This window comes from Nuphar pumila, chromosome 14 (assembly GCF_984573655.1).
Source record: "Nuphar pumila chromosome 14, dmNupPumi1.hap1.1, whole genome shotgun sequence".
NCBI lineage: Eukaryota > Viridiplantae > Streptophyta > Magnoliopsida > Nymphaeales > Nymphaeaceae > Nuphar > Nuphar pumila.
This window is the reverse complement of record NC_143262.1, coordinates 24,595,739-24,614,985: the sequence shown is the minus strand read 5'-3', so window position 1 is coordinate 24,614,985 and position 19,247 is coordinate 24,595,739. Positions and strand designations below refer to the sequence as shown.

The 19,247-nt window shown below is 39.6% G+C and overlaps 1 protein-coding gene across 2 annotated transcripts in view; it reads right to left on the bottom strand.

Moving 5' to 3' along the window:
- Positions 1–19,247, bottom strand: part of LOC149816646 (polyadenylate-binding protein-interacting protein 3-like) — a 77,633-nt gene that overhangs the window by 45,273 nt on the left and 13,113 nt on the right. For both annotated transcript variants that reach the window (XM_089987455.1, XM_089987456.1), the window contains exons 2-5: positions 15,042–15,195; positions 14,576–14,746; positions 14,250–14,386; positions 13,816–14,006 (exon numbers count right to left, since the gene is read on the bottom strand). In XM_089987455.1, the coding sequence (XP_089843581.1) occupies positions 13,816–14,006; positions 14,250–14,386; positions 14,576–14,746; positions 15,042–15,177 (635 nt within the window). In that variant the 5' untranslated portion in view covers positions 15,178–15,195. The remainder of the gene's footprint in view (positions 1–13,815; positions 14,007–14,249; positions 14,387–14,575; positions 14,747–15,041; positions 15,196–19,247) is intronic.

Genomic DNA, 19,247 nt, shown 5'->3' with positions numbered 1-19,247 from the left:
AATCCCCAAAGGCATTCATGGCCCATGGATGCATCCAACTTCTGCATAAGTACCTGGGAGTTACCACCTAGGATAATTTATGGTAATCCCAATTCCCCTAACTCCGATGACTGGGGAAGCCGAGTCTTTTGTCCGTGAGGTGGTTGTTAACAACCTGTCCATCGGAGTTTTTGTACCATCCATCCTCTCTCTTGATGAACCGTGAAGGTCGAATGGGTACGACGGGGGTTTCTTAACCGCCGCCCCCATTCTATATGCTCTGGTCTGCATCTTGAGGTGAGTTGTCACCATTTATGTGATCTCAGCATTGTGCTAAATGCACGCTTCGAGGTTGCTACAACCTCATCATCCAAACATCGTAACACACATGGGACATACTTGTCCAAAAGTACGATCGTAGCTACCTAGAGGTACGACTACGATGCGAGGGCAACATTTAATGTCTTGTGATTCTTTTGGTTCATACATGACATATATTGCTCTTTGAGCAATTGGCCCGTGGAGGCCAACATAATTTCATTGATATCTATAAGGGGTTGATTGCCCACTTCAGGGTACTTCATTATCTCTCGTAAAACTTATACCGTACCTGTCTTAAGGTCCGGTTATAGTAGCAATTGTCGTGGGTTTCTTTCTAGAAATGAGTCTACTCATAGAGTTTTACATTTAAGCATGCAATTTCAAAAGAATAAGGATGAGTAGACGCAAAACAGACAATCACAAGTTAGATAATCCTACAGGTAAGCATGTATGCCAAATAAATTATTCTATCACAGAGTCCATATATTTTATTTCATTCATACAAACCCTTCGTGCGACTTTCCCCTACCTCGGGATGTCGTGCATTTGCGTGCGTCTACGGGTGTAGATGATACGAGGATCGGGCCGCGGAGCGTGAATTGGACCTATTGCGTAAATCAGCAAGAGTGTGAATTATTCAAGTATGCTAATATAATTTAATGGTGCGACGGGGGCATGGGTAGGATTAGGCGACAGGGAGTGAGCCCCTGACTGCCGACGACAGTGGGGCGACAGGGGATGAGCCCCTGTCGAAAACAGCGAGGCGGCAGGGGGGCAGCCCCTGCCGACAGCAACGAGGCGGCAGGGGGCCAGCCCCTGCCGACAACAGCGAAGGGGCAGGGGTCGAGCCCCTGCCGACAGCAATGAGACGGCAGGGGACCAGCCCCTGCCGACAGCAGCGAGGCGGCAAGGGCTGAGCCCCTGCCGACAGCCACGAGACGGCAGGGGGTCAGCCCCTGCCGACAGCATCGAAGCGGCAGGGGCTCACTGAGCCCCTGCCGACAGTCACGAGACGGCAGGGGCCAGCCCCTGCCGACAGCCGAGAGGCGGCAGGGGGCCAACACCTGCCGAGAGAGAGAGAGAGATCGGGACGGGGGTGACAGGGGGCAACCGACCTCCCGTCGGTCGCCCGATCACCCACAGGGGAGAGGGGTGTCGCAGGGGCCATTGGTCCCCTACCGGCACTCCGACGAACCCCCAGAGGGAAAAGGGGACGACAGGGGCCTCGTAGGGCACCTATCGGGCCTCCGATGGGCACAGGAGAGGTGGGAGGGCGCGGCAGGGGCCGTGTGCAGCCTGTCGGCCTCCCGGCGAGGTGACAGAGAGGGGGGTGAAGAGGTCGTACCTGGGAGGAGACCGACGGTGGTGGCCGGCGTGGGTCGCAGAGGCGGCGACGATCGATGTTGATGGCTTGCGCAGGGAAGGAGGAGGTTCGAGAGGGAGGTGCCTCCCCCTGCCCTCCTGCGGTGCTCTTAAAGAGCTCGGGGGGGGGGGGGGGAGGGGGCGATAAATGGGGAAACCCCGATGGGTTTCCCTTATCCGCCCGTAAACGAAAGTGGGGGGTGCGGCGCTCGGGAAGAGGATTTCTTAAAATCCTCTTCCTGAGTCGGGTTATTAAAACCCTATCGAGGACGGGCCCGGGTCGAGTCCGGACCCGACCTGACCCGGCCTGGGTCCGATACAATTAAATTTTTTTTTAACTGTGGGTTTTACAATGAAGGGGTCGGGTTACCTGGGGTATGGCTGCTTCCAGCGTCGCATCTGCTTCCGGCGAGAAGGAGGCCGATAAGGGAGAGACACTAGAGAGGGGTTGCGAGAGACTGCGAGAGAGAGGGAGAGATTGTGAGAGACGAGAGAGAGAGAGGGGCTGCGAGAGATTAATTAGGGCCCCCGACTCTCGTTAGGGTCAGGAGCAAGATTTTAATTATGGTCAAATGAGGGATTTGACCCTCATTTGACCATAATCACGAGGCGTGCGCGCCTCATCACCTCGAGGCATACGCCTCAAGGCCTATGAGGCGTACGCCTCTATGCATTTGCGCTTCAAGCCTGCGCCTCAAGGCACAAAGCCCCTCGCCTTGAGGCGAGGCACGCTTTTTGTGAAAACTGCTGCAAGGATTGAGAAATGAGAAGAGAAAAAGAAGAAAGATAACTCGGGTACCTGTTAAAAATCGGCCGCCACACTAATCTCTCTATTCTGCTGTTAAGTTTAATAGGGTTACAACTTCTTTTGCATGGACAAAACTACCCTGCATTAGTAATATAAAATACATAAATATACATGTGATATGGATCCTTCAATGGATCCATATCCGATCCATATTCTAATACCCTCCCTCAAGTTGTGCATGGGATTGAACCATGTGCAACTTGTTCTTCAGATACCAAAAACGATTACTTGTGAGGCCTTTTGTGAACATATCGGCGACTTGGTCTTCTGAAGTCACATAAACTGGTTCAATCTCTTTGTCTGCTATCTTTTGTCTGATGAAATGTTGGTCAATCTCAATATGTTTAGTCCGACTATGATGAACAGGATTGAACGCAATTTGTATAGCACTTCTATTATCACACATAAGAGTCGAACTTGAGATATTCTCTCCCATCTCTGTAAGTAGATGTTTAATCCAGGTCACTTCTGCTGTGGTAGCTGCCATAGATCTATACTCTGCCTCTGTACTAGATCGTGCCACAGTCTTCTGTTTCCTGCTACTCCATGAGGCTAGATTTCTTCCGATAAAAACACAGTATCCTAAAACAGACCTTCTCTCATCTGGGTCCCCTGCCCAGTCTGCATCTGTGTAAGCCACTATGTCATGTTTCGGTGTCCCCCATGAAGATTGTACATATGTGAGTCCATCACCTACTGTGCCTTTTAGGTAACGAAGAATACGTTTAACAACATCCATGTGACCAGTCTTTGGCTCATGCATGAATTGGGATACCTGGTTTACAGAATATACAATGTCTGGTCTAGTAAAAGTAAGATATTGTAACATGCCCACTAAACTACGATACTTGCTTGCATCATGGTATAACTCACCATCACAAATACTGAGCTTTTGATTGACAACACTAGGTGTAGGTAGAGGTTTGCAATCTATCATTCCTGCTTTGGTAAGAAGATCAAGAGTATATTTGTGTTGGGTTAATGACATTTTTCCATCATGTCTGTCCACCTCTACACCAAGGAAATATCTCAGTTCTCCAAGATCTTTCATCCTGAATCGCATACTCAGCAAATCTTTAATTCGTCTAATATGGTCTGGAGCATTACCAGTGATCACGATATCATCAACATATATAAGTAAGAAAACTATATTGGATCCATCTCTGTACATAAATAGCGAATGATCTAGTTGGGAGCGGAGGAAACCGTGGTTCTGAATCTCTAAGGAGAAGCTTTCAAACCACGACCTGGAGGCTTGCTTTAAGTCATACAAAGCTCTGCTCAATTTGCATACATATTCTTTTGGGTCTCCCACTGCATAGCCTTGAGGTTGCTCCATGTAGACCTCTTCCTTTAAATCCCCGTGAAGGAATGCATTTTTAACATCAAGCTGACTAAGAGTCCACCCATGTTCAATGGCCAGGCCAAGAATAATACGAATGGTTCCCATTTTCACTACTGGGCTAAATGTCTCATCATAATCTTGACCGTATTCTTGAGTGAAACCTTTGACAACAAGACGTGCCTTGTATCGTTCAATGCTACCATAAGGTTTATATTTAATCTTATATACCCATTTTGAACCAACAACATTTTTATCTGGGGGACGACCAACTATCTCCCATGTTTGACACTCATGAAGTGCCTCAATTTCCTCATTCATTGCTTCAATCCATTTGTTGGATTGAATAGCTTGACGAAATCCAAGTGGTTCCTCGTGTTTTTCAATCTTGGATAGAAAAAACTGAAAATCCATAGAGAAGTTATCATAACTCACCCATTTCTCAATGGGGTGCCTTATCCTGCCTGATCTTCTTGGTGCCTCTCTGTTACTGGACAATGCCACCTGTCCTTCTGTAGGTACATCAGTTTGTTCTCTGGGCCTCCTGGTATAGACATTTCCTCTATATCTTTGACATTCTGTTCCTGATGCCTCATCTGAAACTATCTCATCGTTTATGCTTCCAGGAGCCAAAGTAGTATGTTCTGCAGCATGTGAGATGAGTTCAGCACTTAGCCATGGATCATACCAATTGACAGATGCGTCAATATGTTCATAATCATGATTTGCTTTATTTTTCAAAAAACTATTTTCATCAAAAATAACATTTCTAGAGATTTTGATCTAGCACCTGTATCCCTTGTGTTCATCTGCATAACCTACAAATTGGCATATAGAAGCTTTGTCCTGAAATTTAGTTCTCACGGATTTATCAATATGTACATAACACATGCAACCAAAAACTCGTAACTCATCATAATCTGGATGTACTCCAAAGAGAACATAATAAGGAGACTGATTCTCAAGAATAGGCATAAGGAGACGATTTATCACATGAGTGGCAGTATGAAAAGCTTCTGTCCAAAGACTAATGGGCACGTTAGAGCCATGCATCATGCTCATTGCACTTTCCACAATATGTCTATGTTTACGCTCAGCAACTCCATTTTGCTGTGGAGTGTATGGGCAAGAAACTCTACGATGTATCCCATTATCTTGAAGAAAATCTAAAAATTCTTTTGAGGAATACTCACCACCCCCATCACATTGGAGAATTTGAATATTTTGAGAGAATTGGGTATTAACATAGGCATGAAAATGACGAAAGATAAGGGAAACCTCTGATTTGTGTTTCATAAAGAATATTCAGGTAAAGCGAGAAAAGTTGTCAATAAAAGATACGTAATATTTACTTCCGGAAGAAGAAGGATTGGGGGCTGGGCCCCAAACATCAGAACATATTATCTCAAAAGGCATGGAGGCTCTTTTATTTATTTGATGAAAGGGAAGTACATGACTTTTGCAAACCTGACAACTGGAACACATCTTATTCTTCAACGAAGATGGAACAGACTCTGGAAGAAATCCATTGGACACTAATTTTTCAATAAAGACTTGACTACAATGACCAAGACGAGAATGCCAAATTTTTGGCTTATTACATTGAGATATACTTAAAACACTTCTAGAGACGTGATCAGAGTTGGAAGGCTTCAGAACATTGGAGGCTGGATCTTCATTGAAGATATACATGTTTCCACGTCGCTCTCCTTTAGCGAACGTCTTCTTCGTTTGAAGATCCTTGACAAAGACAGAAGTAGGAGTAAATTCAACAGATGAATTGGTAGAATCAACAAGCTTGGAAACAGAGACTATATTTTTCTTTATATTTGGTGCATGCACAACATCAGATAAAGGAATGGACAAAGATTCAGACAAAGGAATGAAGACGTTGCCTACGTTTGAGATAGAGTGGTGAGTTCCATCTCCAGTTACAATATTAGATTTTCCAAAATAAGGGATCAAGGTAGAGAACTTACCTGCATTGCCAGTGACATGAGCAGCTGCCCCAGAGTCGACATACCATATTCCATCATCATTCTGCTTCAGGTTCAAGTTAGCCATAGCTGACAAGAGAAGATCCTTAGCATCATCACTGACACGAAAGGTACCCGCAGATCCTGATATAGCAACATTTCTATTGTTTTGTATTCTATTGCGATTTTGAGGATTCTGAGGATTTAACCAACAATTGGCTTTGATGTGGCCACGTTTGTTGCACTGGTAACACGTGGGAACATTCCTTGTCAGACTGGGAGTGACATTTGGTGTAGGTAGCAACCTACGTCCACCCTGGATTTGTACACCCCTACCTCTGTTGCCACGCCCTCCTCGTGTACGATCAGCAGTCATCCCGGTGGCAAGAACATCATGCATAGATGATTGCCCTGTTGAAGCATCAGAAATGCTTTTCAAGGACATCTCATACTGGAACAGTTTAGCACGCAAATCTTCAAAACTAGGTAACATAGGCAAGCACAGTAAGGAAGTCACAAGGACATGATACTCTGATCCCAAGGCATTCAGGGTTTGTTGTACTTTTTCTTTATCGGACACTGGATATCCAACAATGGCTAGTTGATCTGTGATGCTTTTGACTTGATTTAAGAACTCAATAATAGTCATTGTCCCTTTTTCTAAAAGCTGGAATTCGCGCTTGAGAAACAACACCTTAGCCTCTGATATTTGAGCATAAGTCTGAGCTAGATTCTCCCATAATTCTTTAGCTGTACAATCATCAGGAATAGAAACAAGTACTTCTTGTGTCAGTGTAGAAGTAATGTACGCGACGAGAGCTTGATCGCGCTTCATCCAAGTAACAAAGGTAGGATCACGAACAATGTTTGGTAAGTTTCCATCTTTTGCTTCTTGTGAAATAAATTTTGGAGGCATTGGAGTAGAGCCATCCAAGTGGCCTGAAAGATCTTGGCTTCGGATGAAGGGAGTGATTTGACGTTTCCAGGTCAAATAATTATTGGTATTCAATTTTTCATAAACTAGTTGTCCAAGAAAATTGGAGGAAAGCCCCGAGCTGACTGAATTGTCCATTTGCAAACTTATGATAGAGAACAGTTTTGTGGTAGGGCCCGGCACACAAAGGAGATTATGTCACTAGTCACGACAGAGTAATGGAGAATCAAGAAAGAGGAAAATAACTTTAATTCAGCAAATCTGCGTAGGGTTCAGATCTGACTCAATCAATGAGAAATGCAAACAATGATAGATAACAGTGGATAAAAGAAAAGGAATGTAAAGACTCTATTGCTGCGTGCTTGAGCAAATCTGTATAGGGTTCAGATCAAACTCAATCAATGAGTTGCGTGGACCAAGAAGATGTGAAAACAGGAAAAAAAAACACGAATGACGTGAACAGGAGGTGTTCACGTGACTAGGGTGTTTAAGTGACCAGAGCTGAGTTGCGTGGACCAAAGCAAAAAATAAAATAAAAATAAAAGGGACTTGTGTGACCAGACTTTACCAGGTGTCACGTGAGATGAGGAATCAAAATTGTTCCAGGGCAGCTTTATTCAGATGAGACAGAAATGATGAGACAAGAAGAATAAAGGAGTAAAACCTGACAAGAAGAAAGAGGGTGCAGCCTTATTCAGATGAGACAAGAAATAAAGGAGTAAAACCTGATGGCTAGAAGACAAGGGTGCAGCTTTATTCAGATGAGACAAACTTGATGGCTAGAAAACCAAGACAAAAGTGCATCTTTATTCAGTCAGCAGCCTTGCGTGAGACAAACTGGAAGACACGAAGTTGGAGAACACAGCTTTGATGAGAAGGTGAACACAGCTTTTCTCGGTCCCGATGAAGGCCCTTTTTATTCCCAGAGGGGTCGATGCTCTGATACCATGTGAAAACTGCTGCAAGGATTGAGAAATGAGAAGAGAAAAAGAAGAAAGATAACTCGGGTACCTGTTAAGAATCGGCCGCCACACTAATCTCTCTATTCTGCTGTTAAGTTTAATAGGGTTACAACTTCTTTTGCATGGACAAAACTGCCCTGCATTAGTAATACAAAATACATAAATATACATGTGATATGGATCCTTCAATGGATCCATATCCGATCCATATTCTAATACTTTTTGCGCCTTGAGGCACGTTTTTAATAACATTGATATATATATATGTATATATATATATAGCCGAGTCCCCGTGTCCAAAATTTTTGAAATCGCGCTGCACCCGCATCCATGTGACAGATTGAAAAAGAGAAAAATAAAGGAGAAAATATATTTATATAAATATATATATACATAATATATATATGTATAATTTTTAACACTCCCCCTTAAACTTACAGTATAATAACTGAAAGTTTATCTAATAGAAAGTAGAAACGGAGAGCAACGAGAGGTTTGGTAAAGAAATCTGCTCACTAGTATTCTAATGTAACAATCGATGGTCCCATGTAAATGCTCCCCTCGAACATAGTGACAATCTATTTCGATATGTTTAGTACATTTATGGAAAGTACGATTGTTGGCAATGTAGATCGCACTCTTTTTGTAGGGGTGGCAATCGGGTCGGGTTGGCGGGTTGGCGGGTCAGCATACCTCAACCCGAACCCGACCCGTTTATTAAACGGGTCGGCTGTGGCAAACACGAACCCGACCCGTTTAATAAACGGGTAACCCGACACGACCCGCCAACCCATTTAATAAATGGGTTGGGTCGGGTAAACGGGTTTTCAGGTTGGCGGGTTGGCGGACGAGTTGGCGGGTCGGGTTGGCGGGTTGACCCACCCGCCTAACCCGTTTATTAAACGGGTTGGCGGATTGGCATACCCCCAACCCGAACCCGAACTGTTTAATAAACGGGTTACGCGGGTCGACCCGTTTATTAAACGGGTTGGCTTAAGCCCAACCCGAACCCGCCTAAGAGGCGGGTTGGCGGGTCGTGTCAGAAATTGCCACCCCTATCTTTTTGTCACAACACATGCGGGAGGCTCCTGTCACTTGAGCCCCCATATCAGCCAACATCCTTCTGAGCCAGACTACCTCCATCATTATAGTTGCCATGGCCCGATATTCAACTTCAGTTGATGAAAGCGAAACTTTTTGCTTCTTGCATCGCCACAAAATTTGTGATTCACCTAAGAAAACACAAAAACTCATAGTTCAGTGTCTGTCATTGGGATCATCTCACCAGTCAGCATCAGTATAAGAAATTAAATCTAAAAAAAATGAAGCAGACATAAAGAGGCATCGAGAAAGAAAAGTCTTAATATATTTAATAATACGCAAAACTGCTCACATATGATTAGAAGTGGGAGCCTGCTAAAATTGACTAGTTGTGTGTTCAACGTATATTATGTCAGGTCTAGTAATTGAAAGATAAGAGAGTGCTCCAATAAGTTGTCTGTAAGGAGTAGGATCTTCAAAAAGTTCTTCATCATCAATTCTCATCTTGGTATTGGCAATCTCAAGGGTATCACTCTTATCATCTGTGATGTCAGACCTGAAGACAATGTCAAAAGCAAATTTATATTGAGATAATAAATATCCTCTAAGAGAGTAAGCAACTTTGATTCCTATGAAATATTTTAAGAAGCCTAAATCAGTCATTTCAAAATGTTTTTTGAGGAATGTTTTAATATTTTCAACTCCCTATTTATCGCCTTCGGTGATGATCATGTCGTCCATATAGAAAATAATAATAATAATACCTGCATCAAAAATCTTAACAAACAATACAGCGTTAGTCAAACAAGTTCTAAATCCAATATCAAGCATAACTCGACTAAATCGATCATATCAAGACTTTAGTGTTTATTTAAGTCCATAAAAAGCCTTTTTCAAACAAAGAGTTTTATCCTTAGAAACATTTATACCTAGTGGTGCATCCATATAAACTTCTTCAACTAGGTTTTCATTAAGAAAATCATTTTTAACATCCATTTGAAATATAGGTTATTTTCGAGCAGAGGCTAATGCTACTAGAGTTCTAACAGTGGTCATTCTAAAAACTGAAGCAAAGGTTTCCTCGTAATCTATGTCATATTCTTGAGAATATCCCTTGGCAACTAATCTGGCTTTATATCTTTCAAGGGTTTCATCACTTTTTGTTTTAATCTTGTATACCTACCTACAACCTATAGGTTTCTTTCCTTTTGAAACATCTTGAATGGTCCAAGTATTAGCCATTTCTAAAGCTTCTAACTCTATTCTCATAACTTCTACCCATTCAGAATGTTTTTTAGCTTGAGTATAGGTTGAAGGTTCCACATATTAATGAATTAATGCAATAAATGCCTTGTATTTTGAAGAAAAATAATCATAAGACCAGTGTTGTTAAAAGCACGCCTTGAGGCGAGGCCCTCTGCGCCTCAAGACGCCATCCTAAGGCGTGAAGAAGAAGTTTCACTTTCTCAATTATATATGTTATATATTTAATTAATTATATAAATTTGTGTGTATTTAGATAGAAAACAGATATACATAGACGTTAGGACATTATATTTTGTTGTTAATCCTGTTATAATCAGTTTCTTATTTACTTTTACATGTTAATCTCATATTTTTTAGTATTTATTTGAGATTTTGTATTATATATTTAATTAATTAAGAAGAAGAAGAAGAATAAGTTTTTAAATTATATATGTTATATATTTAATTAATTATATAAATTTGTATGTATTTATGTAGAAAACAGATATATATACACGTTAGGACATTATATTTTGTTGTTAATCCTGTTATAATATGTTTCTTAGTTACTTTTACATGTTAATCTCATTTTTTAGTATTTATTTGAGATTTTCTATTTTTTATTAGTTGTTGCTTCATCAATAAAGCATTTTTATTTATTTGTATTTTTAGATATTTTTTTATTGTTTTTTTTAAGTTTTCAAAAGAAAATTTTGAGGCTTACCATGCAAATTTAGATAATCTTTAAATTCTTTTGATAAAAATTCTCCCCTGAATATGTGTGAAAATAGAAATATCATTTTCAAACTTATTTTTGACCAGGTTGTGAAATATTTGAAAATGTAAGAAGATCTCATATTTATGTTTGAGAAAGTAGCTCCAAGTATACCTAGAAAAAATTATCAACAAAAATCACATAGTATGCAAATCCACCCTTTGATATAACTGGTGTTAGCCCCCAAACATCTTAATGTATTAGCTCAAGCGGTCCAGAAGAAAAGAAAGTTCTTTCATGAAATGGTAATCTCTTCATTTTACCAAGAATATAGTCTTTACACAAAATTTTCAGAGTTACAAAATTTTTCCAAATTTGGAAAGTGTTGAATTTTGAATTCATTAGGATGGCCAAGTCGTTTGTTTCATATATCCAACTCTAATTTTTTAATAATATAACAAAAGGTATCCTTGGGTATTTCCAAAAAATCTATATAATAGAGACCTCATTCTCTATAGCCTCTCCAAATCAGCTTCCCTGACTGACGATCATTTACCCAACAACCATCAGAAGAGAATAAGACATTATATCCATGGTCAGATATTTGTAAAACTCATAAGAGATTTAAATTTAACTTAAGAATATATCTAACTTTTGGAATGGTAAATTTTTTGGAGTTTTGTAAAATGTTTTCAAAATTCCCTATTCCTTCTATTTCAAGAGATGTACCACCGACTGTAAAAACATTTGACATGCTTGAGTTGGTATGACATTTAGATAAAATTTTACTATTAGGGGTCATATGAAAGGAAGCACCAGAATCAAGAAGCCAAGGAGTTTTATCGGGATCGGAGAAGGATGAAACTGTTGCTCCAGTTGAGGCTTCATTTGAAGAAGATACCCCTGTGAGAAGTGGTTGAAGAATCTTCATAAGTTGTGATATTGATACGGGTGCATCATTAGTTTCTTGTGAAGAACCAACTGAAGCCACCTTGTTTTCCTCCCTTCTTCTAAACTTTGGGCATTGAGGTTTAGTGTGCTCGGGTTCATGACAGTTATAACAAATATTTTTTTTTGTCATAATCATTTGCCTTGTTTCCAACAAGGCTTGTTATCATGCTCATTTCCTTGTTTCAAATGAGATGGCTTGTAGGGGAGTATGTAATTTCTTGGTCTAGAGATGGCCAAAACAGAGTTGTCTTCATTTTTTAAAGAGTGCATTTTTAGCCTATTCTTTTTCATACTCAATTCTTCAATAATGTCAACAATAGAAGTTATGTTTCCTCTATGAAAAAGAGTTGATTTGGTGTTTTCAAACTCCAGTCTCAAGCCATTTACAAATTGATACAAATATTCTGCATCAAGTTACTTTTGTCGGAGCTCGATATCTTTCGCGCAATGCCACTTAGGCTCAAGAATAAATAATTCTTCCCAAAGTTCAAACAATTCATTTAGTATTCCTTAATACTTTTGTCATTTTGAGTCATTGTTCGAATTTTATTTTGAAGATTGCACATATGAGCAATATCCTTAAGAAAATACATATTATTAAGGTATTCCCAAACTTTGGTGGCATGCTCAAATTTTGTGAGACTAGAGCATTTTTTAATATCCACGTTATTGATTAACCAATACATGATCTTGGCATGCCCCATTGTCCACTCTTTCTACTTTTTTTCATAAGTGACTAGTGTCTTAGTTTTCTCACCATCTGCAAGATGCACCTCTTTTTCGTTCTCTACCCTTGTGAGGACTAATTTAGGCTCTGGATATATGGTGCTTTATAATTAAAGACTACATTACAAAATTAGTATCACTGAGTTTCATGGGTACGATGGTGACTTTCTTATTGTCATCCATCCTTACAAAGTAGAGAGAAAGAGAAGAAAAAAAATAACAAATGAGAAATGAGAGAGTAGTAGTACGAGCACACCACCACGAATACATGAGCACTTGAATCACCAAGAAATTCTTTTTTTCTCCCACGAGCACGGAAAATGAGCCAATACGCAATCTTCAAGAGTCAAGAGCGAACCTTGCTATGATACCATGTAAAGAAATGAAAACCTCCAACAAGATCCACTACAATGCTAAAGTGAACATACCAAAAGCCACAAATGAGCTCATTTACAAAACCCACACAAAGGGCAAAAACAAGAGGCTAAAACAAATAATATTTTATTCATAACCTTATGCAAGAAGCATACAAATGGGAGGGGGTTTCACCCCTGTATATACACAAGCAAGAGAAGTTTTCAAAGAGACGTTGGGAGAGGCCCAACAGCTCTAAATAGAGTCGTTGGACCTTCCCAAAGTCTCTTTTGGTTGACTAGTCAACAAATGTTGACTAGTTCAATTTAAACAAAAAAATAAAAATTAAACTATCCTAACCTAGTTACATATCTATTGAAAAAGAGAAAAATAAAGGAGAAAAATATATTTATATAAATATATATACATAATAATATATATGTATAATTTTTAACATGGGATTCACATTAATGGGCCCTTATCTGTCCTTTTGTGAAAAATCAACAAAACATTTCTATGAAGAGGAATAAAAAAGACCCTTGAAGCTGTAAAAGTTACATCTTTTACTTGTTCCATGGCCTATCCAGAATACATAATAGGATAGCACATGACATTCACAAACTTACATGGAGAAATTGAACCTGCAAAAACAAACCTTTGTGGATGGGACAAGGATGATTATGATGATGCAATAATTTATACAAAGTCTGGCCTACATAGTTATCAGCATCATGGATTACAGGTCAAGGCCAGGCACCTACAGACCCTACATAGAACATTTGGCTATGAAGCCATGGGTTGCAGGAAATGACCCATACAGAAAGCCAGGTAGCTATAGTTGCTCAGCTACACATATAACAAAGAAGACTTTGATCCCTTTTCCGAGATCCACACTTATTGAGTATTATAATAACACTAGGCCTATCCGTGTGCATGTGCTGGGCTTTCAGAACCACATTCAGGATAACCATCATCTTTAAAAAGATAATAAAAAGTATAGCAGTCAGAAAAAGAATGATAGAAAGACGGTATTCTTGACAAAAAGATCAAGCATGATATGCTTTTTGCTAAAAGTAACGAGTAAAGGTCATACACTCACCTGTTCCAGGTGTTCTCAAAGATATTTTCCAACTCTGGACATTGTGGAATATCTTCATCGGGAACCCAGCGCTCAAGCTCCCTCTCGACCTCAACATAATGAGACTGGGATATCAAAGAGTCTGTCATGATATCTTGCCGTTTTTCATGTGCATGTCCATTGGCAAAGCCAGTGGTTGTCAAGGGGACATCCTGAAATTAAAGAAAATGACAATGATAATCAATCAGTGTGGAAATAGAAAATTTAAACTGCTCTGTACCTAACAAAATTATCATCCGCAACAGCTGAAATCAGAATCATGGAGGTTCATACTTAGATACATCCTATTGAAGTCAGCAGACGAATGTTATTCATTTAAGTACCAGGAATGGATTCCCCGGATCACAAACTTCAATATACACTAGACTAGTTTGAGACATGAAATAAAGCAGAACCTTGGCTATGACTTGCACAAGTTCGTTGGATGGAATGATCAATGTCTTTGAAGGAGCCTTGCTCGCAAAATCAGACAGAGATTTCTGGCCCTTGAAGAAAGGATCCATAGTTAGCCGAGCCATTTTCAGAATAATGCCTGCAAAACATCAATAAGTTGCTAACTTACAAATTACACCTCAAGGAAAAGAAAAAAATGTTCTCTTAACAGATATTAAAAAGAAAAGGTTCCAGGGAAAAGAATAGGTCATGTGAATTATACCAGGAAATCATTTGAACAGTAAAAGATCTGGATATCATATTGAAAGCTGGAGCATCTCAAACTTACCGAACTCTTTTTCAGCACTCATTGCATGAAAAATTCCAGTGAATATAGATCCATTTTTAACCTGGACTTCAACGCTTTGTCCAATAAGGCTTGTCGTCAGGAATAATAGCCGATCCCGTGAAGGACTTTCATATCCTCCACCTTTGCCTCCATTCACAAGATCAGTAAGATCTGTACCACAATCCTGTTAGAAAATTTAAGATTTGCCACCAACTTAACACATGGCACATCCAAGTCCCAGGTCTAAAAAATGTGTGACTTTTAAAAATCAGAAGACTTGGCAAAGCCCTCAAGACTGATTTTTACAAGACTGGCAAGCAAAGGCAGCATTAAAATCATCCATGTTGCCAGAGTGATTCCTGACCTGGGCTCATCCAAGTTAATCTGATCATATAGATGGCCAATCGTTACCTAAAGGCAAAAACATTTGAACTAATATAAAGCAAGCTAAGAAAATGACTTGAACCTGTAACACCAAAACTGCTGGGACGAAATTTTGCAGGTTGTAGCTTGTTATCAAATCTGTTTCCTGTCTCTCGGTCTGCCTTCCTGCGTCCAAATCCACTAGAAGAAATTGGGTGCAGTGCCTGCTGTTGGTTCATTCTCACGTCTCAAGCTTACTGCAAAACTTTGAAGATAAGTAAACAATGACACTTTCCATTTTATTACTCAAATAATAAGGGCAAGCAGATGAAAGACATCATGCCAAGATACAGACTGTAAGGCATACATGCGACAGCAACTACAAAATTTAAAAAATTCAAATGGTAATTCCATAGAGAGCATCTTCCGAAACTAGGAATAGCCTTAGTGCCAGTCCCAGCTTGTCTCTTGTTGTTGATTCATGAATGATCCAACAACATCCCAGTGATTAACCCCATATAGTCCAGCTGCTTTCACTTTGTGGCAGTTTTTCCATTTGATATCGTGCCTTTTGAGATTTCAACCACTCTTTTCTTTAGATATGCAGCTTCAGTTCACTCTTATAAGAAGAACTATAAACATTTCAGCTAATACCAAGCTTGGTCTATTCAAGCAGACCTCTACAGCCTGTACCAAACTTAAACTTCATTGTTGGAGCTTGAGCTGGATAAAGCAAAATGCAGCCAATCATACTTTCCAAAAAACAGGACAAAAGAAAAGAAAGAAGTGGATGAACATAGCAGGGAAAGGATTTGAACCAGTTTTCATCATATGGAGGGAAGAGTTCCAGTATATAAACAGATTTCTCGAGTGAACTTCTGGATAGAAAAGATCACCCATGCATGCACAGAACTTGAAGCTTTCACTGAATTAGAGAGTTTAGGAAGTTCAAGATGACAAGGCATTACCTTCAAGGTAGATAAGCAAAATCAGAAGACAAAGTGTCTATGTTTATCATTGACACTACTATGTTTAAGCTATCTAGAATTCTAGATCCAAACCAGTGGATGCTCTTTCCCTGTGAGTTCTCTCTTATGCATAGATTTATCTCACCCTGTATGAATCGAGGATACATCACATTACACATCTTCAAAAGTCATCCTATTTTTTATCCATTTAGGTATACTGCCAAGCTAGTGAACACCACCACTTCCAAATCCTTATCCATTTCATTTCTTTGGCACTTGTCCAATATGCTAGGATGGCCTGTCTAATTTGACTCATAGTCCTGCTATCTAATGACCAGTTTGTCCATGCTAACTCAAAATCTGTGGGAAGAAAAAACAAAAAGAGATAAATTTCTTCTGACCTGTTAGACAAACATGTCATGCACAAATGTGCACAATGCATATGCACAGAAACACAGATATTAATAGAATTCAAGCACACACAAAAAAATCCAAGAATATAACGTGGTTTGGTTCTGTTGGGAACCTACATCCAGTCACCAAGCACTCACGATCTATCTTCATATTAACTTGAAAAGGAGTTTTACAGGGCATACATATATATAGGGAGAAGCAAAGTCGCTGGAGACTTCCTATAGCAACTCATACCCTTAGGTAACTTTGTTAACAAGTTTTTCCTTTGATTTATCCTTATCTCCAACTTCAACCGACGGCCATTGCCTTCTAGTGTCTTCACATTGCCTTCTAGAGTCTTCCTTGTTCATATCTTGAGAGATTTTGGATAGGTTTGGATCCTGATCCAATCCACTATGTCTAACAGATATATGTTGGTACATGTTTATAAGACTTTTCACTTGAGGTATTGCTAACACTACAGCTAGTCTGAAGCCCCAGCAGCTTATTTACACAAGCTTATCTTAGGCTCAAGATAAGCTAATTAATCAAATCAAGACCAAAAAAATGGTTATCGAAAGTGCTGCTGAAGATGGCTCTGGCGTAGGACAGCTGATTGGAGCACTTGGTTATAATGTATTTTCAGTAACAATGGTATGCCAACGGCTAACCATTGCAGTATATCACATTTCTGTGATTAACTAGGCATACCTACAGAAATATTACCATTTTGTACATGAAAAGTTTGATCATGATTATTCAGGTGAAAGTTTATACAAAAGGCATCTGAACCCTCTCTGGATGTCCCTTCTTTCCTGGTCAAGCAGCTCATATTCTTCCTAGATTGAAGTAAAGAATAGAGGATGCTAGTAACTTGGCCACTAAGGTCCATAACATAAATCAAGGACACTGCTAATTCTCTACAAATAATAATATCCAAAGGCCTCGTCATTGGACCTAAGGATCAATGTAGTTAGGCTCCTGCCTAGGCCGCTTAGGCGTAAGTCTACCGCCTAGGAGCGCCTAGGTGCCTAGGCAAGTACCTAGGTTGGGAGAAGGGAACCAAGGTTGGTATTTTATATTTTTATAATATTTAAAACATTATATGTAATGAAATGGTGGTCTTCCACAAAAGCACGAGAAATCTTCAAAAGAGTGTCTATTGAAGACCCTTCAAGCATAACCCATAAAAGGGTAAAAATGGAAGAACACACAAAAATAAATAAATCTTTATTTCTTCACAAGAAATGCTTAAGAAGCATTGATACAAAGTGGAGGGGGATCACCCCTATTTATACAAGTGGAAGAGATGAAGGAGCTCTCCTTGAGAGTCGTCCAACGGCTCTAAATATAGCAGTTGATTGGACTAAGTCCAATGACTACATTGCTAGTCAAATCTTAGTTGGGACTTGACCATAATGTAATATCTAGTTCAAAATGAACTAGACAATAAATAAAATATATAATAATAATAATATAATATTATATTATTATATATGTTACATTTTACATTTTAACACTCTCCCTCAAACTTGCGATACAATGAGCGAAAGTTTGTTTAAGAGAAAGTGAAATCTGGGGGCAGCAAGAGGTTTGGTGAAGAAGTCTGTAAATTGGTATTCTGATGTAACATAAGGCAAATCAATGGTTCCATGTAGATATTCCTCTCTAACGTAGTGACAATCCATCTCAATATGTTTGGTGCGTTCATGAAATGTTTAGTTGCAGGCAATATAGATCGCACTCTTATTGTAATAGCTCATTCTTGAAGCTTGTATTGCTTCAGCTCCCATATCAGCTAGCAGACGTCTGAGCCAAATTATTTTCATAGTCGTGGTGGCCATGGCTCTATATTCAGTTTCGGTGGAGGAGAGAGAGAGAGACCTTCAGCTGTTTTTTGCATCTCCACGAAATTAACGATTCACCTAAGAAAACACAAAAACCAATGGTTGAGTGTCTATTATTGGGATCACCTCCGCAATCTACATCAATATAAGCAATTAAATCTAAAGACAACGAAGCAGATAAGAAGAGTCATCGTGAAAGGGAGGACTTTATGTATCTAATAATTAGCAAGACTGCTCCCATGTGAACAGAGGTGGGAGCATGTTGAAATTGACTAGTTGTGTGTACAATGTGTGATATATCTAGCCGAGTAATGGAGAGATAGGAAAGTACTCCGATAAGTTGTCTGTAAGGAGTGGGATCATCAAGAGGTTTTCCATCATCAATCCTCATTTTGATGTTGACAACTTCTGGAGTGTCTAATTTCCATTTGATATCGTGCCTTTTGAGATTTCAACCACTCTTTTCTTTAGATATGCAGCTTCAGTTCACTCTTATAAGAAGAACTATAAACATTTCAGCTAATACCAAGCTTGGTCTATTCAAGCAGACCTCTACAGCCTGTACCAAACTTAAACTTCATTGTTGGAGCTTGAGCTGGATAAAGCAAAATGCAGCCAATCATACTTTCCAAAAAACAGGACAAAAGAAAAGAAAGAAGTGGATGAACATAGCAGGGAAAGGATTTGAACCAGTTTTCATCATATGGAGGGAAGAGTTCCAGTATATAAACAGATTTCTCGAGTGAACTTCTGGATAGAAAAGATCACCCATGCATGCACAGAACTTGAAGCTTTCACTGAATTAGAGAGTTTAGGAAGTTCAAGATGACAAGGCATTACCTTCAAGGTAGATAAGCAAAATCAGAAGACAAAGTGTCTATGTTTATCATTGACACTACTATGTTTAAGCTATCTAGAATTCTAGATCCAAACCAGTGGATGCTCTTTCCCTGTGAGTTCTCTCTTATGCATAGATTTATCTCACCCTGTATGAATCGAGGATACATCACATTACACATCTTCAAAAGTCATCCTATTTTTTATCCATTTAGGTATACTGCCAAGCTAGTGAACACCACCACTTCCAAATCCTTATCCATT